The sequence below is a fragment of the Carassius gibelio genome, chromosome A8 (genome assembly GCF_023724105.1).
Source record: "Carassius gibelio isolate Cgi1373 ecotype wild population from Czech Republic chromosome A8, carGib1.2-hapl.c, whole genome shotgun sequence".
Classification (NCBI taxonomy): Eukaryota; Metazoa; Chordata; class Actinopteri; order Cypriniformes; family Cyprinidae; genus Carassius; species Carassius gibelio.
Genome location: NC_068378.1, coordinates 21,041,612 through 21,069,235, shown reverse-complemented (window position 1 = coordinate 21,069,235; position 27,624 = coordinate 21,041,612). Strand labels below are relative to the sequence as shown.

The window sequence follows — 27,624 nt, the reverse complement described above, 5'->3', positions numbered from 1 at the left end:
CTGGTGAGTTTGCGGTCCAGTCAAGCACGCCAACACCATGGTCATTTAAACAACTTTTGGTGCTTTTGGCAGTGTGGGCAGGTGCCAAGTCCTGCTGGAAAATGAAATCAGCATCTTCAAAAAGCTGGTCAGTAGAAGGAACCATGAAGTGTTTAAAAATTCCTTGGTAAATGGGTGCAGTGACTTTGGTTTTCAAAAAACACAACGGACTAACACCAGCAGATGACATTGCACCCCAAATCATCACAGACTGTAGAAACTTAACACTGTACTTCAAGCAACTTGGGCTATAAGCTTCTCCACCCTTCCTCCAGACTCTAGGACCTTGGTTTCCAAATGAAATACAAAACTTGCTCTCATCTGAAAAGAGGACTTTGGACCAGTGGCAACAGTCCAGTTCTTCTTCTCTTTAGCCTAGGTAAGACACCACTGACATTTTCTGTGGCTTAACAAGAGGAATATGACAACTGTAGCCAAATTCATGGACACGTCTTGACTCCAGCCTCAGTCCATTCCTTGTGAAGTTGATTCAATTCTGGAATCGTTTTGCTTGACAATCTTCCTAAGGCTGCATTGCGGTTCTCTCGGTTGGTTGTGCATCTTTTTCTTCCCCTCAACTTTCTGTTAACATGCTTGGATACAGCACTCTGTGAACAGGCAGCTTCTTTGGCAATGAATGCTTGTGGCTTACCCTCCTTGTGAAGTGTGTCGATGATTGTCTTCTGGACGACTGTCAGATCAGCAGTCTTCCCCATGATTGTGTAGCCTAGTGAGACAAACTGAGAGACTATTTTGAAGGCTCAGGAAACATTTGCGGGTGTTTTGAGTTGATTAGATGACTGGCATGTCACCATATTCTAATTTGCTGAGATAGTGAATTGGTGGGTTTTTGTTAAATGTGAGCCAAAATCATCACAATTAAAAGAACCAAAAGACTTAAGACTACTTCAGTCTGTGTGCATTGAATTTATTTAATACACAAGTTTCAAAATTGGTGTTGAATTACTGAAATAAATGTATATAAATAAATATAAATAAACACACCTGTGTGTGTGTGTGGGGGGGGGGGGGGGGGTATGACACAGGTATTACAAGGAGAGGGTGACTTATGAGGACATAACCCATGTCCCCATTTTTCAAAACGCTTATGGGCCATACAGAATAAGTTTTTTTTTGTGAAAGTAAAACTGCACAAAGTTTCCTGTGAGGGTTAGGTGTAGGGTTGGTGAAGGTTTGTACAGTATAAAAACCAATACGGCCATAGGATTTCTACACATTTCACAAAAACAAACATACGTGTGTGTGTGTGTGTGTGTATATACAAATACACACATACATACATACACATAACTCTCTTATCTATCTATCTATAATCATTCAAATGTTTGAGGTCAGACAGATTTATTTATCTTTAAACTTAAAACTTGTCCAGGATATGATATCAACTCAAGATTGATTTTCTTTTCTTTCTTTGTGATAAAGAAAACAGCTCACACTGAGAGGGTTTGTTTGTAGAACAAAAGTCAGAATTTATTCTGTTGATCTGTACATTGAACAAGAGTACTCGGACTGCAGCACACACGCGCATACACACACATACACACACGACCGATGTTAACCAGGCAAAACCAGCTGTGCACAGGTGAGGAGTGCAACTGGTTCACATGGAAACATTTGATTTTGCTTTCCATTTTCTTTCTATCCTTGTTCTCTGTTTGAGTCCCTGTGGAGTCAGACTCAAGGTGCAGTGAGGCCAAGTTTAGCTGAAATTAAGCCAGGTTCAGCCTAAAAACTCAGTAGGAATAAAAATTCTCCACTGAAAGTCCTTTTAGTCCAGGCTTGGGCTTGATCTGTGTGCAAGTAAAGCAGGCCTAACGTATGGGGAACAGGGACAGTTGTGAGAAGGAAGATCCCCCTGACAGCAGCCCTCAATGCTAAAATCAATGCTAACCAGTATGTGACCATATCAAATGAAAATAACCACAACCACCCACAAACGCAGTCCTGAAAGAGAGCATGTTCACAGTTATTTCATACAACATTGTCCATCAACGACTTTCCCCTAAAATATTGACATTATATATATATATATATATATATAGGTTTCTAGGTATTTATTCAGCAGCAAGAATGAAGAGATGACAGACATAATAAAGACACAAAAAGAAAATGCAATACGATCAATTTCTGAAATAACTGTCTGGTCTTGAGGTCAGTTCATAAAGCCGAAGACATATTTGCTTCACATGACGTAGAACCATCAAAAACATCTTGACAGGAAAGTGTTCGCAAAAACAAAATCACTCAGTTTGCCTTCAGTTGGCATGTTACATGCTCTAAATGAATCAACTGTCTATATTAATATAAAATGTCACAGATACCCACGCCTGATTGTATTTTTGTGGACGGACGTATTTATGTTCCGCTGAGTGGCAGTCGCTCAACAAATCCCATATTTCCAAGACTGAACTGAAATGCAAATTGGAGACTTTGTTCCCAAACAGTTCTTAAAGACAACAACAAAGAATTTCTTTGGAAGGGCACCACTTTGGTAAGTTAAGAAAACCCTCTTCCGTTAACATACTGCAAAATATCATCACCACAAAAAGACAGACTACCATGTTAGCTGCACTGTATTTCTACAGTGGGATTGACTTTCACATTAACTGCTGAGGACCACATTGTGAGAGTCTACTGCCCAGTAATATTTAGGTAGATGGTTTGGATTATTAGGCTTCTTACTCCAGCATTAGGTTTGTATTGTACAATAAAGACAAGATTATATGGCCATGGCTAGATCCTGCGTGCACGGTTTTAAAAGTCTGTTGATTTGGAACAGAGTATGTGAGGTAATTTGTTAGAGAGGTATTGTCTTATTCGAAATATGAAAAACAAAATTTTACGCCATGCTGGACGCAATTCCTAAGATTTTATCTGATGCTTTATTTTTATCCCCCAAATCCTGCTGCTAAAAAAATGAACATTAACCAGTTTTATTCATGCAAAGCGGAACGGCCTCCAGAAAAAGTAGAAAAATTAGCACCATCTGAGGTACATAACACAGATTAGACCACCCATGCCTGCTGTAGCACCATCGACGGGATACAAATTTAATTACTGCAAGGAAACACTATCTACTGCCATGCAATATCTGAAATAAATCTATACCATACATATATATCTGAACAAGGTACGAGAGTGGCAAGACTGTCCTAGGAACACAGACGATGAGCAGCAATGAGGTAGGACTGTGACTCTACAAGCTTGTTTTCAGACTAAGAATAACCTGAACTTGTGTTTTATCAAAAATACATTTCTTTCACTAGTAGAGTTGAGAATATTGTTTGTTAAATAAGACTGACTCTGAGTAGGGTTCTTTATTGTAATTGTGATCATGAAAAAAGTGAAAGCGCAACAGGAAGTTGCTGTTCTTGCTATAGCGGAATACTGGGCAGTTTTTGGAATTGCTGCGGCATGTGGGCGGGTCCTCAGCATTTGATTGACAATCACAGAATGTAGCTTAGTGAAGCAAAGCAATGCTAACTTTTTTTTTCTCCCCCACGAATGTCCGCGGACACTACTTTTTTGGCATCATAAAGAAAAAAAAAAGAAGAAAAAATTATAATTTCAATCTGAACAATATAGCTATTTCCATTATCTAAAGCTTAATTCTCTTTTAATACAGAACAGAAAACAACATAATTCAGACAACAAAGATGTCAGCAACACCTCGTAAAATCGTCTTTTTTTCAGTAAAAATATATTCTGGCTGTTTCTTTCCTGTTGGTTTAGCTTAGATAACTGTGGATAGCCTTAGCAGGGGCTTTTTTTTTGTACAAGTTCATACTTAAAATAAAACTGTCCAAAACTGTTCATTGCTGAGATTCCACTTTGGCTTATTTTCAACAGAACAACACAAACCCCCAACACTCAGACTGGACTGAACTCGTCTGACATGACATAACATCTCTTGGACAACACACAGAGAACAACTCGGATGATATGTTGATCCCTCATGCGCTTTGCACCGGACTTGCCGTTTTCCACGGGCAGAGACCAGCTCAAAGCTAAGCACCGCTATTACATAGCCACTGAAAGCATAGGCACCAGCCTCACCACGGTCTCCCAGAAGAGATAAACAGCCTCCGCCAGGCTACTGCGTCACTTTTGTAGCCTTTTAGCCTATAAATACTGTACATGATTGTATTTAAAAGTCAGATTTTCCCTGATGGGATTCATGGGTTTGATCTCACAACTGTAGAAATTTTTAATTTTTAATTTTCCTCGGATCTCAACAGCTCCGTGCCCGAATTTAGTCTCTGAGCAGCTGCGAGGCACAAAAAAAAAACAAAATAAAAAAAACAACCAAAGGGCAATACATAACGCTGTAGTCTCTTTCAAGGCAACGAATCCAATAGTAAATCTCCACATCATAAGTATGACCACATGGACCGATGATAAAGTTTTGTTATCATTCACCCTCTGCACACCTAAAACCACCATTTTCCAGTATACCCACACAGTACGTACGCTCATTATGGAACATCAAATATTCAATAAGTGTGGCAATACATATCACACAATACAGGAAATATCTACAGAAAAAAAGAAGAGAAAGACATTCAGTGGAACAAAAGAATCCTTATTACAATCTGTCCTCTCCCGTAATTACCTTGACATATTGGAGGTACGTCGCTGTAAGAAAGAAAGAAAGGAATCGCTTTTACATGCTCGAGAGAATGAGAAACAAATGGCTGCTAAACTGCTAGTGAGTGGCAGAAAACTGATAGCTGATTCGTGTTTTCTTGTGAATGTCTTTTCACAAGCATTGTTAAATGTTTGTTGACTTCTTTTTTTTAAATTGGCTTGGGTAAATCACAACAAAGAAAACCAACACTGATGGAGTTTTATACTTTTTTTTTCTCCTAAGGATTAAAGTGCTACGCTGTCAAAAATGGACAATGACTTCCTTGGAACAGAAAGGCGGGCGACGGCTGCCTCTCGACGGAAATGACTCCAAATGAAATGATAGCCCATAAATGACTCACAGTGAGGTGAAATTTATAAACTGAAGTTCTTGAAGCATCGAGATACCTGCGGTAAAAAATAATCCATGATGGAATCAATTTAAGATATGGGTTTCTGTCATTAGAGATGATGTATTCGTGAAGAGCCCTGCAGTCTTTGAGAAATACGAGTACCCAGGATCTACGTTAATAGCGAAACGTCACATATACACTGTAAAAGTAGAAATGATAATAAACTATATATGAACCAGCAAAGATAAAGACAGAATTACAACACTGTCTGACTCGGATTTGAACCAGAAGCTTAGTGAGATAAGGTGCAGCCTGGGTGCAAATGACAAAATGTTCAAAAACATGAGAATATATTCCAAGTATACACTGAAATGTTCTCCCCACTAATAAATGTACTTGATTTAGAAAAAAAAAAAAAAAAAAAGAAAGGTAGGGAGGCTTTTGCGTGGCAGATCTGTGGTTAATTCACAGTAAGCGATATGGCATCACAGTCAAGAACCCACATCTGCAAGAGGGTCTTTATTTCTAAACTGTTTGTGATGAAAATAAAGATGGCAAAGGGAGACAAAGGACTAAAGTGTGGATGGCTCATTGAAAGTTGTCACGATATCTTATTTCTTCCCCTAATGAGTGCGCCCTCTACAGGTGGGCTGAAGCTGAGACCAGACGGATGAGGCTAATGTGTAACCCCCAAGCACTGCTGACAGTTTTACCCCAGATCCACACTTGGTGCCAGGCATCTCTCCACACTCTACACCAAAGTGCAGTTAACGCAATATCAGCAGATATTACAATCACAGCTTGCTATAAAACGGAGAACACAGTTCCCAATGATTGCCAGCTAGAAAAAGGCCCTGCAGCACAGCTCTGAATTCCACTTATCCTCCGTCCCAAGTGCAATTTACGGCTGGTAAAAGGTCTTAGGTGGTATCCCTCTATGTAGACCCGATAATACAGAACTCCTGTCCCATGGCTAGTCCATCAAGTACACTGAAAACTAATTGGATGTGGCCTTGTTGCTTACAAGAATCGTATTTGACATTTTATGTCATTTTTACTGGATTGTTGTTAACTCTGGTTCTTTTGTACACAACATCTCCAATAATAGGAATTTATGTATATTTTAAAATACAGCATTAAATACTTTCTTCAGAGTTGAATCAGACAAAAAAAAAAAGTGTATGTAAAAAGCATATCTGAATTACTGATGCCATTTTCTTCAGGCCCCAAATTTTTATTCAACACATTCATGTTCATGCTATTCAAAAGGTCAGTAATTTTTTTTATTTTTTTAGAAAAATACTTTTATTCAACAAAAACATTTTTATTTAAAATAAATGCAGACATTGTGAACTTTTTATTCCTCAATGAACCGTGAAAAAATGTATAACAGTTCACACAAAAATATTATAAATATTATAATTGTTTTCAATATTGTTAACAGTAGAAATTGTTTCTTGAGCAACCAAATCAGTATGTTAATGATTTCTTAGGGATCATGTAACACTGAAGAATGGAGAAATTCAGCTCTGCCATCACAAGTAGAAATGACGTTTTAAAATTTAGTTTTTACTGCATTTTCTACACAAAAAAAAAAAAAAAAAAAATCTTACTGACTCCAAACTTTTGAACAGTAGTATAAATGTCATGAACACTTCAAAACCACAGGACTTTCCCAACAGGACTTGAAGGCATAGCCTAAAGCAAACATAAGGTGTCTACTGAAGACTGTAAAAAGTCTCAATTTAACCTTTAAGAGCAATTGATTCACCTTTTTGTTGCTCACCTCCAAAGAAACACTGCCAATTCATCTTCCAGGACAACGGTTTAGCACCACTGACTACATGTGACCTTTCCACCCCTAACAACCATCAAGAACAGACCATCAGTAGTCATCTCAGGAAAGCAATTAACAGGAGCAATTAGGCCTAGATTGATTAATTAAATCAATCGTTCATTAAGACGACACAGGGTGTGACCCTGTTTAAAAGTGCAACTCTTTATGTTAAGTACCTTTAGCATATGGTCCCTGTGAAGTGATCTACCTACCCCCCCTAAAGACTCGACGCTAAGCCAGCATTTATGACACCTTGCAAACATCCTCCTGAAACAAGACTTTTTCAGAAGGGAAACCTCTTTAGTACATTAGGACATGTTCTGACACAGAACACAAGCTGATGTGCCAAACACATTTTTCGCGCACACGATTTAAAGGATCGCTCCTGTCCATCAGGCATTAATATCCAACCCACCCCGAGATCCCCTCATTAAAGCTTACAAAAACCCACCCCACTGACTCAAAGAATGCACATCAGCATGCCAAGGCAGTGCGGAGAGAGGTAAAACTGTCAGACAGGCTGTGAAACAGGGTTTACGAGAGTAAAAGACAGAGAGGTCTGAGGAGGGCATCAATGGAAATCTCAATTGGCAGCGCCGGTGATTACGGGCACCTTGTTCACCAGAAGTCCTTGAGGAGTAGAATGAGCTATGGTGACAACTTCATCGCCCCCTACAGACCGTCGTAGGGGAAGTTCTCCATCTTCACCGTCTGCTGGATGAGAAGCTTGGACTCTCGTCGCTCCTCGTTTTTGATAGATTTGTTGATATCCATGATCTTTTCGCAGATGTATTTGTTCACTTTGGATAATCGCTGGGTGATCTCCGCGCTGTCAGCGGTTTCTTGAGACACACGATCATACAGACACTCTGGAACAAAATATTAGACAAGAAATTAGCAATGATTTTTTTTTCCTTTTGTCCATCTTAGTTTTCCTTCTAATAATTTTTTTTAAAACTTATTTAAATACCAGAAATAGAAATTGAAATAGTTTTGGAAGCTAAAATTTGTTCATCAATAACAATTGTCCAAATTATAAAACGTCTATTAGCAAAACCAAAAATATAACCCCAACCTAATCTTTCATTTAATTTTAATAGCAAATCTTTTAAAGTTAGTGTGTCTACCTCTAACAATTTTGAGCTTGCTCGGTGAGAGCGGTGGTTTGGGCAGGGCATCTTTCTTCTTCTTCGTAGCGACGCCAGTCACACTGCGGTTCTTCAGGGTTTCCGTGCCCCAGATCATCACCGCCAGGTTTTTGGTGAATTTCGAGTCTCCCTGTGTCCGCTGTAGCTGGTGCCACTTCTCCTCCTCCACCCAAATCCCTCCACCCAAGTGCACCTGCAGGTGACACACTCTTCTTCAAATATACACACTATCACAGACAAGATTTTGCTTTGTGTTTGAGACAATGTAGCTCTCCCTTCACAATGAACAAAACAGCTGTTTATGGAAGATGAAATGCAACATTCCTCACACGCTCCTCCCAGTGTCTCTTCCACTATTACAAACATGTGTGATTATTTTTTAAATGTATGTAAATATCTGTTATCTCAATGCCTTTATCAAGGTAATACTAAATAATAAAAAAACAAATACATTTTCAAAACTTTTGACCAATGAAAATCCATGACCTTTTATAGATGCTTGCAAACCAAGTTTTACTCAAGAGCAATAATTAGCTTATGAAATATTTTATCACAAAGCATAACTAGAAAATATATACCCATAAAAATAAAATTGATAAATGATCCATGACTGCAGGAACCCTGTCCAGAGAAAGTCCTGGTGTTTTGTGGTATGCAACAGCACTTAAACCCTGCCGCATACCTTATAAAAACCTAGGTACCGAAAACCACATATGAGAGATGCGTCACACATAAATTCAGTGGTGAGGTGTCTGGGTTCATTAAATGCAGTAATGTGTTTTGACAGATGCCAGACGAGAGTGTTGACTTTTAAGCCACACTGTGGAGGACACAGCCCAACAAGCCATCAGGTGGATTGATGGGCAGCCGGTGAGTAACAGCTGAGGTATTGTGCCTTCTGCTTTGTCACCCTAAGCAGTCTTCAGGCTCCAATCCAGCAGCTTTTCCCCAATGCATCTAATGTGCTTTAGGCCCTGGTCCAGCAGACAAGCTTTTCACTGCTCTTAACTTAGAGGAGATTTGCTTTTCTACCACTACCTGTCACTCAGGGCAATTCCTGTGGTACAAATAATTAATGCCGGATATGTGTGCGGTATGTGAATGTGTAAGGGCCTTATTTGCTTTTGTTCTTCAAGCTCGAACTGAGAACCCTTTCAGCATGTAACACAAATTCCCCCCCTGTCATGCAAGGCAGGCGGAGGAACGCAAAACGTGGACCCGATGTCTGCTAACAGGGTTTAAAATCACAGCAAGCATTCTGGTTAAAAGGCCCTTTGAGACAGATGGGGAGGAAGGTTGGAGAAGGGATTTCGCTAGTCAATTAGACAGACCAAACCACTGCACAAACATTAAAAGAAACACTGAATTGCGCTAACACGAGGAGCATCCGAACCACTGAACTGTCTTGTTTGTACAACAGCTGAAAAGAGTTGCTGGAATACCATCTTGTTTTGAACTAATGACCCAAGTCAAGTCCCTTTTCTTTCATGATAGCCGTGAATGATGCTTGGATCCATCGAGTAAATATCAACAATAACCATAACTTTGGAAGGTCTCATGACAATTGACATGCCGTTATTTAATAAATAAATACAATAAGATGTAAGTTTATATATATACATATAATAGAGTTGGAAAGTTTGAGGTCAGTAAGATGTTGAAAACAGCTGTGCTGCGTAACATGGCGAAAATGTGATCACTTTTTTTCTCTTTAATTAATAGAGAAATTAACAAAACAGCAAATATTTGCAAGAGACATCTTTTGTAAGACTTCTTCAAAATCTTAACGGTCACATCTTTGGTGAATAGAAGTATTCACTTCATAAACAACTAAAAACATACTGACAGCAAACTTTTAAATGGTAGTGTATATATATATATTTTAAATATGTGGTGACTGATGGGCTACTTTTCTAATAAAAAGGCTAGAATAAAGTGAGATTGGGCATAATGACTTTCTGCGATGTTTAAAACTTTAAATTGAAAAGACACACACACACACACACAGGATTACATACTTTTCCATCATTGAAGGTATAGACGGTTCTCGGGGATGGGGAGTGGGTGGAGCTAGTGTTGGCTTCCTCTTGACACACCTCCTGTGGTTCACTGATCGGCTCTACCACCTCTGCTTTGATTGTCTGTGTGCCATTGTCGTGCATCGGCTCTGTATGAAGCAAAGCAAAACACTGCTCACCGTTCAGTGAAGCACAATTAAACAGAAGAAAGATGAGTGTTATCCTGAGAAAGTGTTGACAGCGAATGTTCCCCTCTCTCTAATGACAGTCTTGAAACTAGTCCAGCGTGGCCCGCAGTAAGTCCTGGCCCGCTCCCTTTGGAGCGCTGCCTGAAACATGGCTCTCCCGTGCCTCAAGACAACCAGGTCATTTAAGCTCAGTAAGCTGGCTTGGTGGCTGGCCGCACTAAGCTCTAATGTATCTGTTGAGTTTTAATAACGGTCAGTGAACTGCATGTCTGACCCTAAAGAACCCTGGCTGGTCTAATCTTCAGGCTGCTCCACCAGCTCACTCCAGACCACAGTCTGTTTCGCCCCCCCCCCAACACACACAGGCACAGCAGCTGGCCGGGACACTGGCCTGAGTGCTCTGAACACTATGTCCTCTTTAAGAAGCCTGTACTGTAGTCTTCATCTGAGTGGTTTATCAGTCCCTGCAGCTCAGAACTATGTGGAAAATGTAACGCTAACATCAAAATCATTAAACTATCAGGGTTGCCAATTTAACATGCTAATTTAGGATAATTATTTATAGCGATGCTTAATTTTTTTTCGGCCAAATAAAGTCTTGTAGATTGCAAAATGGATTGTTGTGGACTGCAGGAGGATAGACATATATTTAATAATATTAAATGACAATATAATGTATTGACTAAAGTCACTTTTTGTAAAGTCTATTCAACATTTTCATCCGCAATGATATAATGACTATGAATTATCTTCATTTGTAGGTTATCCTCAGCCAATATTGATGCATGCGATTAATTTGATTAATTAATACCATAATTACATTACATAATTAATTACTTGATATGCAGATTATTAAGAAAGTACTTGCTATGCTAAATAATTATCAAATTAATCAAATGATGAACATTTTAATTGACTGACAGCCAATTACACAAGTTCACATTTAAATTGCTGATGTAGTTAGTCCTTTTATTGGACACTAAATACGTCACTCACTACGGCTGACCAGCCATTGCTGCTTTTGTCATAAGTGTAAAAACAGCTCTATGAAGCCTTAAAAAATGCTAACCAGCAAAACTGCATTTTAAAGCAAGCATTTTAAAACGGATAGCTGTGACGTTAAATTCTAATTGGAAGAGCCATGGTTGAAGCAGTTAAAAACAAGTCTGATATTAATCAGAAAATCAATGTCAAGACCTGTTCAGTATGAATTTACAATGCAGATGCATTTAAAGAGTTTAGGTTAAAACCCTGAACTTCTATTATCCAGAGAACAATCACAATTCTGAATCAGATCTGAATCGATCTGTTCAATGATTTCGGTGCAAATATTTTACATTTTTACGTTTCGTTGGGTCAGCATTGGTGTGAACAGTTAGTTTGCCGAGTCTGCTGATATGTATGATTCTCACCGCTGCCAAGCCTCATGAGCAGGACGTCCTGCAGGCGTCGATTGAAATCTCGCAGCTCCTTGACTTCGGTCAGCAGACTGCCATACTCCTTGAGCTTCTTGGCCTGCTGCAGCAGCTGCCTGCGTGTGCGCTCCAGTTCCTGCTGCAGGCGTCTCATTTCCTCTTCCTGTTGCCTGTAGCTGTGCACCAGCTCCTCGTATAGGACACGAGGCACCACGGCCTCGTCCTGCTCTTCCTCTTCCTCTGTTGTGAGTCTGTCCAGCTCCTCTCCCTCAGTGCACGAGTTGACAGCGTTCCTCTCCAGCCGTGCCACCACTGCAGCCAGGCTTTTTGAGGAGTTGGAACTCGCCCGCTGCTGTTCCTGTGACTGGACCTGCATCACAACATTGAGCATCTTGACCAGTGTAAATTGCGTACAAGGAAATAATAATTATATATAATTTATTTTTTGGCTATCTACCTTTCTCCAGAGTAGGGTTGTGCAAAAAATCGAATGCGATTTTCATGCACATCACATCAGTAAAGACGCTTCTTTAATTAGAAGTATATCCCCAGCACGTGCGTTCAGATCAGGGTTGCCAGGTTTTCACAACAAATCCTGCCCAGTTGCTTCTTAAAACTAGTCCAAAACTAGCCCGATCGCGCTTCCAGGAGGTTCCCCGATAAAAATTGCTTCCCGGGGTTAAAATCTACATTTTTGGAAGGGTTGCCTTGGTAAAATTCGCATTTTAGGGGCTAAATATCACGTTTTTGGTATGGGGTTGCTTCAAACCGCGGACATGAAAAACAATCGCAGACTTGGAAACAGTTTAACATCGATTTTGTGTAGATTGTCAGTGAATTACGGCTCGGTGTAGTAAATGCCAACCAGTGTTGCCAAGTCTGTGGTTGTTTTTCATGTCCGCGGGTCAAAGCGACACCAAAACAAATAATGTGATATTTAGCCCCTAAAATGCGAATGTTACCAAGGCAACCCTGCTAAAAACGTATATTTTAACCCCGGGAAGCAATTTTTTTCGGGAAACCTCCTGGATGTCCGATTGGGCTAGTTTTGGACTAGTTTTGAGAAGCAACTGGGCAGGATTTGTTGTGAAAACCTGGCAACCCTGATCCGAACGCACGTGCTGGAGATATACTTCTAATTACAGGAGCGTCTTTACTGATGAGATGTGCATGAAAATCGCATTCGATTTTTTGCACAGCCCTACTCCAGAGTTAAGATTTAACTCCCACACCTAATGAGAAGCTTTCAGTTCACAAAATACACCAAAGGTAGTCACACTAGATTTTAAAGAACTCATTTCATGATTAATCTTCTGACAGCTTCTCACAAAGCTTGTAGCTTATAATTTTATTTTTTCTATGTGTGTGCATATACTGTATCTCTTTTTAAATGTATTGCAATAGATTATAAATAAAAACAACAACAAAAAAAAATCTACTCCACTTTCCCTACTGTAAAATACTCATTAAAATTTGTAATATTAAGTAACAAGGTCAAACTTTAAAGCTTAGATCAAATCTGTTTCTAACCAAATTTGTAGGGCAGAGTTCAAAAAACTTGAACTTTAATACACAAAATCCTACTCATATGCTTACATTCACATGGGTATGAATGGAGGAACACAACGTCTAGTGTGACTTTCCTTTTATAGCATGGTTGGAATAAAACTGTTGGAATAAAAGAGAACTTGAAAAGCTGGACTACTGTATAATAATCAAACAGTTTCAATACACACAGAAACTGATTTAATTGTATAAAATTAAAACTAGCCTAGTTTAATTTAAAAACTAATAAAACTATCACTGATAACAACAACAACAACAAAAAATCACTTACTGGACAAAACATTGCTATTTAATATCACTGTAAGAAAGCTAAACTGGCTCATGGAAATTCAGTTCAGAACTGGCTCATTTATTCTGTGACATATACTATACACCAACTCAGTTTTTATTAAAAACCAAGTTCACACTAAGTTATTAAGGAACACACAAAGCTGGGTTGTAAACTTAATGGACTGCACCATTAAGACGACATGGCAATGATGTGCGAAACACATGGCCTTTTTAGTATCTTGCTAAATCTGTCAAACTAAACTGAAACATCTGAAATATCAGGACTGATTCCCTAAGTGTCAAAACATGTTCTAGTATTCTGTCTTGTTTTGCTCGAGGAATAAAATACACTCTTAATATCAGTAGAAAATCCCTGTTGAGCCATAGCTGATCTGTTCACATGTTCCCCATCTACAAATCCAGACCAGTAACGGAAAGCCTGCAAATGTCTTACAGTCTTCCAAATCTTAAATATTTTCTTAAAAACCTATATACCAACCTTTTTATGTCTAAGGGGCACTCTCTCCTCACCAAAATGATTCTCCACTGTGTTCCTGTTCGACATCTTGGGTATTTTCATCTTCTTTTGCATAATACTGTGCTCAAATTCCTCAATGCTTTCTAAAAAAAAAAAAGAGGACGGGAAACAAGTCAGAGATGCAAATAATATTTCATCTCTTTGCTCTGAAATGATACGGTTTAAAACAAGGACACATCAGCAAGAGAACATTTTATGAGTTTGGTGGATAAGTTTCTCAGTAACCTTGTAATGACACAGATGACTAGCTATTGTTGCAATAAACTATTAATGGAGCGTTTAACTTTGCAATGCGACGTTGATGGCACAGCATCAATATGATTTTGACAGGCGGGGTCGTCACAGCTGTCAATGTGTGATGCAGTGTCAAGTAAGCAAGGCCACTTCGACAAGACAGACCTGTATGTGCCTACCTAACCCCTTATCATGTCAAGTGGAAAATGTTCTCAATCATCATTTTAAGATCTTGAATGTTAACCAGGTATTAAAAGTTTTACACTGGTCACCATTGAGAGATGAGCGTCAAGGTCGGCCACAACAGATTGCAGACAGCTTAAGTTCAAGCAAACTGATTTAAAAGCTGTACAGGACTCCAGACCTGTGTCCCTAACAAGATCAGGCCTGCAAGGCCAAGTTGAGCAACACATGTAGATATGTCTAAATAGTCCAGGTTGAAGAGTGGCAGGAATGAAAGTGGCTGGATGTTTTCATAACTTGAGCTGAAGCAGGAAGTGTCACGTGATAACAGATGTGCAACCAGCACTGATTTAAACCACACATAACTCTCTGACAAAATTATGCTGGTTGTAATTTACCAGTACAATATGCTGGCGTAAGGTTTCAAGCAAATTGAAGGGCGTAAAAATAAAAACGAAACAAAATAAGCCTTACCTGATGACAGTAACCTAGCTGATTGAGCTAAAATCAACAATCAGTTAAAATTCTGAAATTTCTAGTTATCATATCTGTTTTTCCGTATCTTTATCGGTTGAGAAAGCCTGTTAGTGTTACAATGATTTTATCCGCTATTTAGCTTTTATGAACCGCCGATTAATGATGGAAGCATTAGCAGCAAGCTAACAATCGCTTAGCATCCTGAACCTCTCTCTGCATTAAAACTCTCTTTAATTTAGTTTCTGCTTTCACGAACTTATTCAGACATTTTCGACACGCAGTTCCTTTAGTTTATATTCAGTCTGCTATGCTTGTCAAGCACAGACAGTACCTCATGCCACAACCATGATGTGCTAAAAACACCAGAGCAATCAAGTCATCAAATCTGACATTTCTCCGGTTATATCCATTTCACACCTAAACACTCAAATTATATAGTTAATCTTCTCTTAACACATGCGTGTTAAAGCATGTTCATGTAGGTCATATCATATTAAAATAATATTTTGTATAACTTTCATATTACGCAATAAATATAATGCTTCACTTAAATGTTTCATGCACACGTAAGTATAAAAATATGATTTACATCGAAGTTGCATGATTCGTTTAGCTTTTATATACTGTAGCATGCGTGTTACTGTTATTTATGAAGGTTATTGTTATAGTTAATGAGAAGAGAAGCGCAGAACTCACCTGCCAGGGCGAGGATGTGTGCTTTGGCAGGCTGGCCTGCGCCTCTCAGCACCACATACACCTTCTGATCATCAAAATCTCTTTTGTGCACAGGCTGGAAATCTTTCACGTCTGACACAGGTAACGCGTAGCACATGTCGTCCTCCAAGAAACGCATGAAAGCGTACATTATTTTTGCTCTTTGGTCCCTGCTCTTTGGGATAGGGCTTGACAGTTTCCCTCAAAAAAAAAAAAAAAAAAAAAGATATTAAAAAACACATATAAACACACAGAGAGGGGAGACAGTGGGGAAGCATCTGCGATCGACTGCTTCTGTCTGGCTGGTGCGTATCACTTGAGGAAATGCAGAGCATGTCTTCACAGACTGAACTAATCAAAACTGATGCGACGATAGGTTTATTTTGGGGTTAATAATGTCGTTTGACATTAGTTACAATAAATAAACAAACAGACAATAGTGATAATAATAATGATAATAACCATTGCAGTGATAATATAGTATAAAACAAGATAGTATAATAATAGTAATAATAATAATAATAATAATAATATGGTTTTTACTGGAAAGTCCAACTTGTATCTTCACTAGACAGGTTACAGCAACACACAGGTGAGAAAAAGGCAACTGACTTTCAAAAGAAATCACTTCTTACTTATAACAGGAGAATTCAGAAATCAATTCAAAGTTGTTGAACCATTTATCTCAAGGCTCCTTCATTTTTAAAATTGATAATTATGTATAATAAAACTTTTAAGTATTTGTTTTATCATTTGACCGCAATAGTATCTATAGAAATATAAGACACAAAAGTTTCTTATAGAAATTTTATGATATATGCTATCTTGAAAAATAAAACTGTCTTTTTCATACTTTTTTTTACATTTCTGGGAACTTGAAAATATGTTTTATTTTTTTTACATTTCTGGGAACTTGAAAATATGTTTTATTGGGGTCTATTAAAAATTAAATAAAAGTTTAAGCCTTGTGCACTCTTCATTTGGGAGTCACACTCATGGCCTTAGCGGTCAAAGATGGCAGGACACCTGAAATGTAACTTCAGTAAAATCAATCAAAAGTATTTTGAGAGAATTTTATGGTACTAATGACTATATCTGCAATAATTATGATGCATTTTTCAACATTTTCAAAATATTTTTACATTAATTTTTAAATTAATGCAGTACTTCAGATTAAAATAGAGACTAGGCCTTTAAAATCAAGTTTTTGAAGCCAGAATAGCATATATAAATATATATATATATTAGGGGTGTAACGGTACGTGTATTCGTACCGTACCGTTTCGGTACAGGGCTTTCCGTACGGTGCACGTGTGTACCGAATGACCGAATGCAATATTTTGTGTACAGAACATAGGTAAATTTTTGTGTTTCCAAACCAACATATTAAGTGGCGGAAGTCTCCACGTTCAGCGCAAATCCCGCCCTGCAGCTGATTCTAAGTCCGGCGACACACTGGATGCGTGGCGCAAGCGTCTCAGCTGTGTGGCGTGTGCGTTTTTAACTCGCCTTCCATGTTAACAGGTTAGAGCTTGCAGACTGCCTGCGTGAGATGGAAAACACGTTCATACTAGAAATAGAACTGGCGCCTATTTTTCAATAGGAAAATGTGTTTATATGTCATTTTGTACACAAATACATATTACCGTATTTTTTGGACTATAAGTCACACCTGAGTATAAGTCGCATCAGTCCAAAAATATGTCATGATGAGGAAAAAAACATATATAAGTTGCACTGGACTATAAGTCGCATTTATTTAGAACCAAGCACCAAGAGAAAACATTACCATCTACAGCTGCGAGAGGGCGCTTTGTCTTCAGTGTAGAGTACAGGAGTACTGAGCAGCATAGAGCGCCCTCTGGCGGCTGGAGACGGTAATGTTTTATATTGGTTCATTTCTCAAATTGTCAGAACGTCAAATTAATTTTGATAAATAAGTTGCACCTGACTATAAGTCACAGGACCAGCCAAACTATGAAAAAAAGTGTGACTTATAGTCCGGAAAATACGGTAATTCATGACACTTTGATGTTTGAAAGTCTATAGGTTGACATATATTCAGATATAAATGTCACTTAAAAAATAAATTAATAATTCTCGATTTTCAAATATTGCACCTGTCAAACAGTCTATTTTGCCGTCAGTACTGTTGATGGTGTCTTTTAACAGTAGGCTTTATATTTATGCTAAACATGAAGTATAGATATTGTTGTCGTGAAGACAAGATCCTGGTCTGTCAGCAGCCTCCCTCTATGTCACCTACAGCAGCAGCGCGCCAGAATCGTGCCTGGCGCGGCGATGGCACGCTGCTCCTTTTGTTTAAACGCAGCTCCCATCGGCATTTAAACAGACCTTTGCTTTTAATTCCGATCGGTCCAACGCAATAATGAAATCTGAGGGATTGGTAATGCTGCACTGTAATCATAGTTATTTATATTTTTCATTATATTTTATTATATGATATTGGTTTGAGTATTGAGTATTTTATTTAGTGGAGAACTTTGCAGCAGTATTTTATTTCTTATTCTTTTTTTTATTTTCTATATATTTTATTAAAAATTATGTAAAAAAAAAAAAAGAAACAAATTGTTAAAAAAAGGTTTATAGTAATAAACAACCTGCAGTTTATGTTTGCATTTCTTTCCCTTACTGTACCGAAAATGAACCTAACTGTGACTTTAAAATCGAGGTACGTACTACCGAACCATGATTTTTGCGTATATATGTATATATATGTGTGTGTATATATATATATATATATATATATGTATAATTCTGTAGTGTCTGGGAGTGTGTGTAAGTAAGTGTGTGTAAGACAAAGTTTCTGTTTTACTCTCATGATGTTTTAGAGTGTAACCCCTTCCTTGCTGTCCACTTTTTACTGCGTTGTAGTTGAATTATTTTACATAGCTTCAGTGTTACAGTTCATAGGTGTGTGTGTGTGTGTGTGTGTGTGTGCGTGTGTACAAGTGTTTGTCCGCACATGTGTGAGTTGGTGTGTTGATTTTGCACTGTTTTAGAGTTTCGCTCCATTGCGGTGCACATTTTTTTCTGCATTGTGGGGGATTTGTAGATTGTACACAAAATTGTAAACTGGCTAAAAAAGTATTTTAGTTTTATTCCCATTCATTTTCAATGGTCGGTTATTTTTGAGTGTGTCTATTTTTTTTTTTTACGACCACATAACTTTTTCGAATCATGGCCTAAATTCACATACCAAGTGGTATATAAGTCACCAAGTTCCGTACTATTCCGGTAAGGCTACAATTTTTAACAATTCAAAATGTAAAATTCTCCAGTCAGAAGTGACCAATTAATTATGTATTAATGCATTAATTATGCATGGCGCACACAGTTAAAATTGATTTGCCATTTATTTGCTCTTAAAGTATCATTTCTAAAAATTATTGAAAAAATAAAATTATTAGGGGCACAAGGAAAGAGGCAATGCAAAGGAGGGGATAAGAAAAAATATCTATATAGAGATAAAAATCACAAGTTAAAGACTGTTTATTAGCCTGTGATGTTTATGTAATATTTTGAAATAGCCTTTTTAGAACATCTTAACTGGCAACACTGCTTGAGTTTCCTGCTTATTTAATTTGACTTTATTTTCTTTAAAATAAATTTAAGTTTCTGTCACGTTGTTTTAATATCAGTTACATTACTGCTTGCTTTTAATTCACCAAAAAGTGTCTAAATGTCTTTTGAAAAAGACCATGACTAGGACTATAATCTAGCATTCAATGAAATAATTCAGTTTAAGTATGTCATTTTCCACTGTATGCACAAAACTGAAATGAAAGGTATGGGTATGCTAATTAGATTAACTAGCTGGCTAAAATGTACAAATAAATTGCAAAATGTAGCACTTATTTTGTTGCCTTTGTTATTTTAGGCATATTTGTAATAAGTAGCTTATGTCTGGTTTCTTCAATAGGCTATTTTAACAGATTCACTCATAAAATAACATTTTATACTTAAGCTGCTGTGATGTTCATTCACATTGTTTCTACGAGTATTGGCAGTGATAAATCTAGAAACAATGTGAATTAACACCACAACAGCTTAAACAGTTGCCAATACTGCCAATACTTTTGGCCACAACTGTATTTAGTATCACAATTTATTTACTTCTTATGTTAATAATACTTATGTTATATTATACTTAAATTTTGCATTCTCAGAATTTTTTTTTTAGTCGGGGGTGGGGTGGGCACAAATCTAAAATCCCACCTAGGGCACCAACAGAGGGCCGGTCCTGATTAGACTACTTGGGTGATATGTAAATCACAGGTTTAGTGCATTGAGTTCTTATCAGAAGTAGGGATGTCTGTAGGCATAATAAAAGGTCAAACAGAACATAGGAACCACTTAAGAAAAGACCTTGTCAATTAGTCAACATGAAGTTCTTTCAAAAATGTCAGTCTAGTTAAAATTAGATTAGATTAGGATCATTTTATTTTGTTGGATGTCAAATGTAGGCTATCATTATGATGAAGTGGAGCGAGCTCGGAGACTCGGAGACTGTATTCACACGGACACTACGCAACTCAAAACAAACAATGAGAAGCATTGTAGAAAATAATACTGTATATAATAATGGAACAACACTCCATTTGTTTGTGAATTGGGCTACCCGGCTACACTGGTTATGCTAGTGTTTCTGAATCGCCAAAGAGATGCCATTCGTAAGAGTAATGAAGTTGACTACAGCGCGAGTAGCTTTGTTCGCTTGCCTTTTTTTGTCATCACATTAAAGTGCAGCTGCAAAAAAAACACTCCTTATATTTATATTGTATCCTGGGATAAATCTGGGGTGGCCCATTGGGTGGCAATGCTTTTTCTTAGGATGGCAGATGCCAGTAGCCACACTGTGCCACCCGGGTAGATTCATCGCTGGTAATTATAATACAAATGTGTAAATGAAAGGCCAGGTGTTGTTGTTGTAAAAGCCTGTTAAATTGCTAAAAAGTAATGACTGGTATCTGGTTTCCAGTAGCAAGTAACTTTTCTAATTTAGAAAAGTTACTCTACAGACAAATTTATTGGATTTAATATCTAGGACTGTGAAATTATTGTAAAGTGCTCCCAGTTACCCAGAATGCTTTGCTTTGGGGCAAATTGCTTAGGCCGGGCATACACTGTGTAATTTCAGCAACGTTTTTTTCAGCAACTCTCACTGGTATTGTTGTTGTATATTATAATAGATATTAAATCGCCACTTACTATTAAAAGCATATTTCAAAACCGATCCAATCCAAGTCTACTCTAAGAAATATGATTCAACATGGAAATATTGTGGGATGAATGCACCTATTGTTGAAGCCTTTTGAGTTGCACTAGGGATTCTTCACAGTGTTTTGTATGTGGTCTATTATGTGGAACATCAACGTGAGTGTAAGGCTCACAAGTCAAGAATGAAAAAGGCCCATGCCTGCCTGCCAGCACACTGTGGTTTTCCATCTCTAGGTATCCAGTAATGCATCTCCGTTAATGCATTTTCAATATCTCTCATATCCCTCTTATACGGCATAAGAAAAATCTTTCAGGGAGCCAATCATTACCATAATCGATTCATTCACCCATTACTGGTGTTTTGCACCAATGGTCTGCACCAAAAGAGGTATTCTTCAGGATCACTCCCGACTGTATCAGTGTTTCTGCCAGCATGCTGTTTTGCTATCCCTGCCATTCTCTGTTCCTTGTTTCTCTCCAAATGACAAAGGCTATCTGACGGAGAAGAAACATTTTGTTATTGTAAAACAGGCAGGTTGTTATACAAAAGGATGGATTTCTTCACTTGTACTTTAATAACGAGAAAGGCACAGTCAATAAATGGCACTAACAATTCGTTCTGCTTCGCCTGCCGTAATTGAAAAGTAAGTGATGCAGAACTTTGGATGCTTTGCCCTTTCTTCTTTTTTCTCTCTCCATTTATTTCCTTTCATTTTATGTCACTGTTCGAGTCAGATCTGCCATCAAGTCCTGAGCTGAAAGTGCAGAGATGAGGTTTGCTCCATGGATAAGACGTGTGCTTAGATGAGGACAGACTGCAGGATTCGTGAGGCCAACATGTATTCGGCTAAACGCCATATATGAAAAATGACAGTGATTGTGTCATGAGCTATACGAACAGTAAAAGGAACATCTCAGTCTCAGTAAATGGACTGAGCTGAATAGCTATGGGCTGGACTGGGGCCAGTGACGTGTTGCTGGGGAGAGCAGTGTAACTGATGCACTGTCAGTGGACTTTGCAGAGACTGGGCTCAACACAGAGCGAAAGGATTATTCTTAATCTAATCTGCCCCTCAGTGGTTGGCTTGTCCTGTCCTCAGAGTCCGCCCCAATAAGACTACTCAGATCCCCGGGCTGATGCATTCAAGTGGCTCCAGTTCAGGACAGAATGTATCAAATGTGTATTTTGCAACTGGATTCCAAGATTTTGAAAGCAATTTTAGAGCAAACAGGTCTGGAATTTTATTTGAAGGGATAGTACACCCCAAAAAATGAAAAATCTGTCATCACTTACTCTGGGATGACTTTCTTTTTTCTGCAAAATACAAAATAATTCTGAAGAAAAAGTTTGTTCAAACAATGAAAGTCAATGAACTCAACACTGTTGATTTTTATTGTAGAAATAAAGACTTTTTCAGAATATCTTATTTATATTTTACAGAAGACAAGTTCAGAAGGACACAAGAGTAAGGAAGTTATGGCAGAATTACAATTTTTGGGTGAACTATCCCTTTTACATGAACACTTATGTTATGAGGTTCATTTGAAAAGATATAAAATATATTTGCATGTGACAGCACCAAAAAGTTGCATTAAACTAACATTTTCAAAAGTTTGGGAAAGTTTTTAAATACAGGAAAAGACAGCATTTTCCTTCTTGAGGAAAAAAAAAACAGTAAATGGTGCTAACAGAAAGTGAAGAAAAGGGGGGAAAATAAAACTTTGTGAGAAAAAGAGATGTGAGAATTCAGAGGGGGAAAAAAAACTAGAAAGAGAAACATTTAAGTACAGTATAGTCCAGAGGAATAATTCATTGGATATTATTTGTTAAATCACGTGACCATATCTCAAGACTGCATTGCCTTTTTTAGATTTTCACAGAGAACAAAAATTCTAAAGGTAATGGGTTTGATTATAAAAAATAAAATAAGAATCACACTACAATTATTTAATGATGGATAAAAGCAGAGCATGAGGGAAAATGTGTCTGAAATTTGTCAAAATGACTGATAATAATTATTTGTATTGACTCACAGCACTTCTGGCTCCTGTTTTCCACATTTCCTGTTCCTTTGCATTTCAATAAAAATAATACATAACTAGAGGGAAAACTAACGCTAAATATATGTCCTCAAGATTTCCAATACAAAGACCAGGCCAGGAGCTGATGCGAGACAATAATGTGATTTTGAATTTAAGCACACGAGCAAAACCTCTCACACAAAACCCGTGAAAACAGACCAAATAACACCCCGTCGCTCTCTCACACGCAGTTATCAAACAATGAGCACTTGAACTAAGTATCCGCTCCCCCTCCACCTCTAAACACACACTTAGCCTGGTGATGGTGCCTCATAAACTGTTTGGCAGTGTCGACATTATCTGCGGCTCAGAGTCAGACATCATGTCCCTCCAATTAGAGCTTCACAGCTCCCCTCATTCATCTTTATTGGTGATACATTAGCCACCATTAAATAAAAGACATGGGATAATCTCCATAATGATGTGGATGATGAAGCCGAGTGTTGGAGAGGGAGGTAGGAGCTCTGTGACTAGAATAGGAAAGAGGGTGGGTGTCGGGAGAAATGATGGTGGTGGGCATGTTTTGGGTCGGTGCCCGGGAGAGGATGAGGATGGTGATGAAGGCGGGGAGGGATGGACATGAAGAGCTGTGACAGCAGCATTAGCTGGGAACACATTAGCCATTAACACACAGCCAATCAAAACAGCGCACCTGTGCCAGTCCGGTAGATGGACAGATGCTTATCCAGGTGCGCGTGAGTACACGGGCATCGGCGCTGACTGGCTAAGTACAGAACCAGACGACAAGCTCCAAACCTGCCATTTTTTTGCCAGAACCTGTGAAGCACAGAGGGGGACAGCAGAGATCGTTTAGAGAACTTTTTAAAATAAAGGCTCCTGCATATCTGGGTAAAAAGACGCCTCTTTTCGGGTTTGGAAAAAAAATTGGCGACGGCGTCTTCTATTGACCAGCAACTTAAAAGACAATGATCTCTTCTTGTTTAATTGAACTGCCCTTAATTACATTACTTTACTTTGTCCTTTAATTAGTGCCTCATGAATAATTGATTAGCCGTGAAGTCATCAGTTGGCCAATAAAAAAAGTGATAGCGCGTGAAATGAACAGTAGCCCTGAAACAGTGCTCTCTGCATGGCACTGTCCTGAGACAGACTTCAAAACTGACAGCCCGAGCAGACGCAGCTATATTGTATAACCACTTCTCAATCCCTTCATCAAATATTTACAGGGGTATCAGTGCCAGCACAGTGTCCCGCTGTGCATTCTCCGAGTGGCGGCAGGGGGGACATTGATCTTCCTTTTAAAGAACAAACGAGAGCTTAAGAGATATTTCTTATACATTGACCCTGTTCGGTGTGCTTCATCTGGATTTCTCTGGGGTGTACGCTATCCATCTGCATTTCCTCCCAAACCTCCCAATATGATCTCTGGGTTGCATTAATATGAAAGACTAGACTGTGCTTTTCCCCTTCGTCCTGGATAATGTCAGACTCGCACTGCACGCGGACACTTCATTTGTCCTCATTGTGCGCAGACGATAAACTGTGAATATTTGATTGCTTGGAGCTGATTACTGGATCCATCTGTGTGATAAAGACACATCGGAAAGAAGTCATAAAGGGTTCACTGGCAAAGATGACCATGTATTATCATTATGCTTTTGTCAAATAGATATATATTATCAGATTGGAATCTAAGGGCTGAAACTGGTAGAATTCAATGTTTATATTGACAGACAGACAGACAGACAGACAGACAGACAGACAGACAGATAGACAGATAGACAGATAGATAGATAGATAGATAGATAGATAGATAGATAGATAGATAGATAGATAGATAGACAGACAGACAGACAGATAGACAGATGGACAGATGGACAGATGGACAGACGGACAGACGGACAGACAGACAGACAGACAGATAGACAGACAGACAGACAGACAGACAGACAGACAGACAGACAGACAGATAGATAGATAGATAGATAGATAGATAGATAGATAGATAGATAGATAGATAGAACTTAACATCATAGGCTCCGACACAGATTTTGCTAATTTGCTGTTTGATAAGAGTTCTGATAACAAGGCGGCCCCACACACTCTCAGTGTGACATCACACTTCAGGAGCAATTCTTGTCATCCTGGTTCTCATCCTCTCTTAAGCAGTCTCAGCTCTTCAGCCCTAATGGGAAGTGACATAATGTTTACCAAGACTAGCTAATTTCTTGTCCAGATTTACTAGGTGTGCTAATATGACAGCGGTAAAATCAAGGCCTGTAGTTGGCCATCACTGTGCGCTAACGTTCGTGTGTACGTGGGTGGATTTGATAACAGGGCACCGGCAGGTGGAGCGTGAGAGCGAACCGCTCTTTGTTGAGCCGACACAAACATAAACAAACACCAACGCATGCCACCATTTCACCAGGAAAGGAATTAATGAAGTGACCCTGCAAACAAGGCCTGGCGGTAACCAGGTAACCACAGCAAGTCTCCTCTCAAGCTAGCAGCAGAGAACGGATGGAAGAAATCAGCAGAGAACGAGCAGGTGATGAAGTCTCACAGGATAATCCCTGTTTCTTTCTCTCAGTCATTGTTTTTTTTTTTTACTTTTCTGACCATCTGAACTCACCTCTATTATTCCCTCTCTAGCAGCAAACCAGTGGCCTTTGTTTAAAAAGTCAATATGAACTGTCATTTGCAACACATTTTACATCCATAATGTGTTGTATTTCTGAAACCTTTAGCTTTGGTATTCAAAGCTAAAATACACAAAACTGCACTCAAACTTTGGGGTTTGGTAAGATTTGTAAATGTTTTTGAAAGAAGTCTCAAGCATTTATTTGAGCAAAAAATACAGTAAAACAGCAATGCTGTGAATTATTATTATTATTTAAAATACATGTTTTCTATATTAATATATTTTAAATATAAATGAATAACTGAATTTAGTTAGTTATTTAGCATCGTTAAATATGATCATTAAGTATTTTCACTGCTTTTTAGCAGTTTGTGAAGCAGGTTTCGGTAACAACAAATAAAAACACATATCCCAGTACACCTTTTGTCATCGATGAGTGATCCCCTGCTCTTGATAAGCACCAGCTGCCTCTGGAGGAAATAAAAAATGGTCCTCCAACCTGAAATCTCACTCTTTCCCCCCTTATGGATTTGCTGCATTTTGCAATGGTAGTGGCCCTGGTGACAGCAAAACAATAATCGCTGTCTAGGCGGTCTCTGCAGAAAAAGTCTGATAAAACAACATTTCGATTTTTCCCACATATCTTCCCTTTTCTCGCCCAAACAAAATGTACAAATGCCAAGCTGTGGAAAGAGAAAGACGATTTAATAGCAAAGAGCACACTACATTTTCATTTAGTATCTTTAGCTTGTTGTTTTGTTTGTCACACGGCAAACAGAAAAACCCATGGCTGATTATGTGAAGAATGTGTGAAATTGTGATATTTGCATGGCTGGGGATATTAACTAGAGGCATTAGTTGTTAAAAAGCCTCGAGGCTGGGCTCCAGACATGTTTTTAAATAATGGTTTAATGATGCATATTTTACAAATATTTTCCAAGCCAGACTAGCGCCCCCCCCCCCCCCCCCCCCTCTCCTCCAGACTACATTAACGCTCTTATTCTTTCTTCATTAACAGGCTCACAGCCCTTTCGCTATGCTCCTTTGTGTGCATTTGGAAAAAATCAACTGGAAAATAGACAGCATGAGGCAGCTGAACAGACGTTTTGGTTTCTCTATCTCTGTGTGGATTCTACCAACCGCTGTTCATTATTTATTATTTTTTCATTGTATTCTCTTTTAACCACCTTCCATGATTCAGTCATTGATCTGGATGTTAAGACGAAATGTCCACAGAGAAGTTTAAATGGGTTATGATAATTCACAATCTCGCTGGCTGTACTTTGCATTATATCTTCTCCTCTCTGTCCCATGATCTCTGTCTCTCTGTGCCAAGCCTGGTCCCTCTGCTCCATTAAAGGCAGATCTCACTGGTGCAGGTATTGGCCACTGAGAGGTGCAGCTGTCCAAGTTGGCACCTCGGCCCAGAGTTGCCGTGTGGCCAGACACCCTGATGTTTGTGCTTTTTGTGTCTGGCCACACAGCCCCAGTCCAGAGACTATCAGGCTCAGACCTGTTTTACTGCTGGATGCCATACAGGCACCATCACAGAAATGGCCAAGGAAACATTCAGGGACACATTTGCTCAGGTAGGGCGGTGGAAGAGGCTGAGAAAGTGTTTTAAACTTTTATATCAGAGAGCCACTGAGGCCAGTCACAGCAAAAGAAGGGATTCATTGAATATGTGGCATTCTTATCGGGCAAACACTCTTATGCAAAATACACTAAAGCAATAGACATTGAGTGACTGTAGATGGCTGTGTGTGTTGGTAAAAAGTGTGTGTAATGCAAAAGGCTTTGAATGACATATTGCTAAAAAAAAGTTACAAATTCATTATCAACATCAAAAAAAGTATTTGGTACTTAATATCGGTTTTAATTAACTAAATATCATTGCATTAGATTATTTTAACAAAATATAAAACCAAGTTTGAACAGAGCATAATCACACTTTTTGAGACAAAACACCACAAAAATATGTTTGGCCAGTTTTAAAATATACTGTAGAATAAAAAAACATTATTATACAAAATGGAGACCAAAAAAAAAAAAAAAAAAATAATAATAATAAT

The 27,624-nt window shown here is 38.4% G+C and overlaps 1 protein-coding gene and 1 pseudogene across 1 annotated transcript; both read right to left on the bottom strand.

Moving 5' to 3' along the window:
• The window catches only part of LOC128018845 (cytosolic carboxypeptidase 6-like), a 321,358-nt pseudogene that overhangs the window by 65,725 nt on the left and 228,009 nt on the right, over positions 1 to 27,624 (bottom strand).
• On the bottom strand, positions 1,505 to 15,892 carry LOC128018844 (BEN domain-containing protein 5-like). The gene is made up of 6 exons (XM_052604660.1): positions 15,610 to 15,892; positions 13,981 to 14,102; positions 11,643 to 12,015; positions 10,043 to 10,191; positions 8,004 to 8,217; positions 1,505 to 7,745 (listed from the first exon to the last, which is right to left on the bottom strand). Exons 1-6 carry the CDS (start codon positions 15,776 to 15,778, stop codon positions 7,549 to 7,551), a joined length of 1,224 nt encoding a protein of 407 aa, XP_052460620.1. The 5' UTR covers positions 15,779 to 15,892; the 3' UTR covers positions 1,505 to 7,548.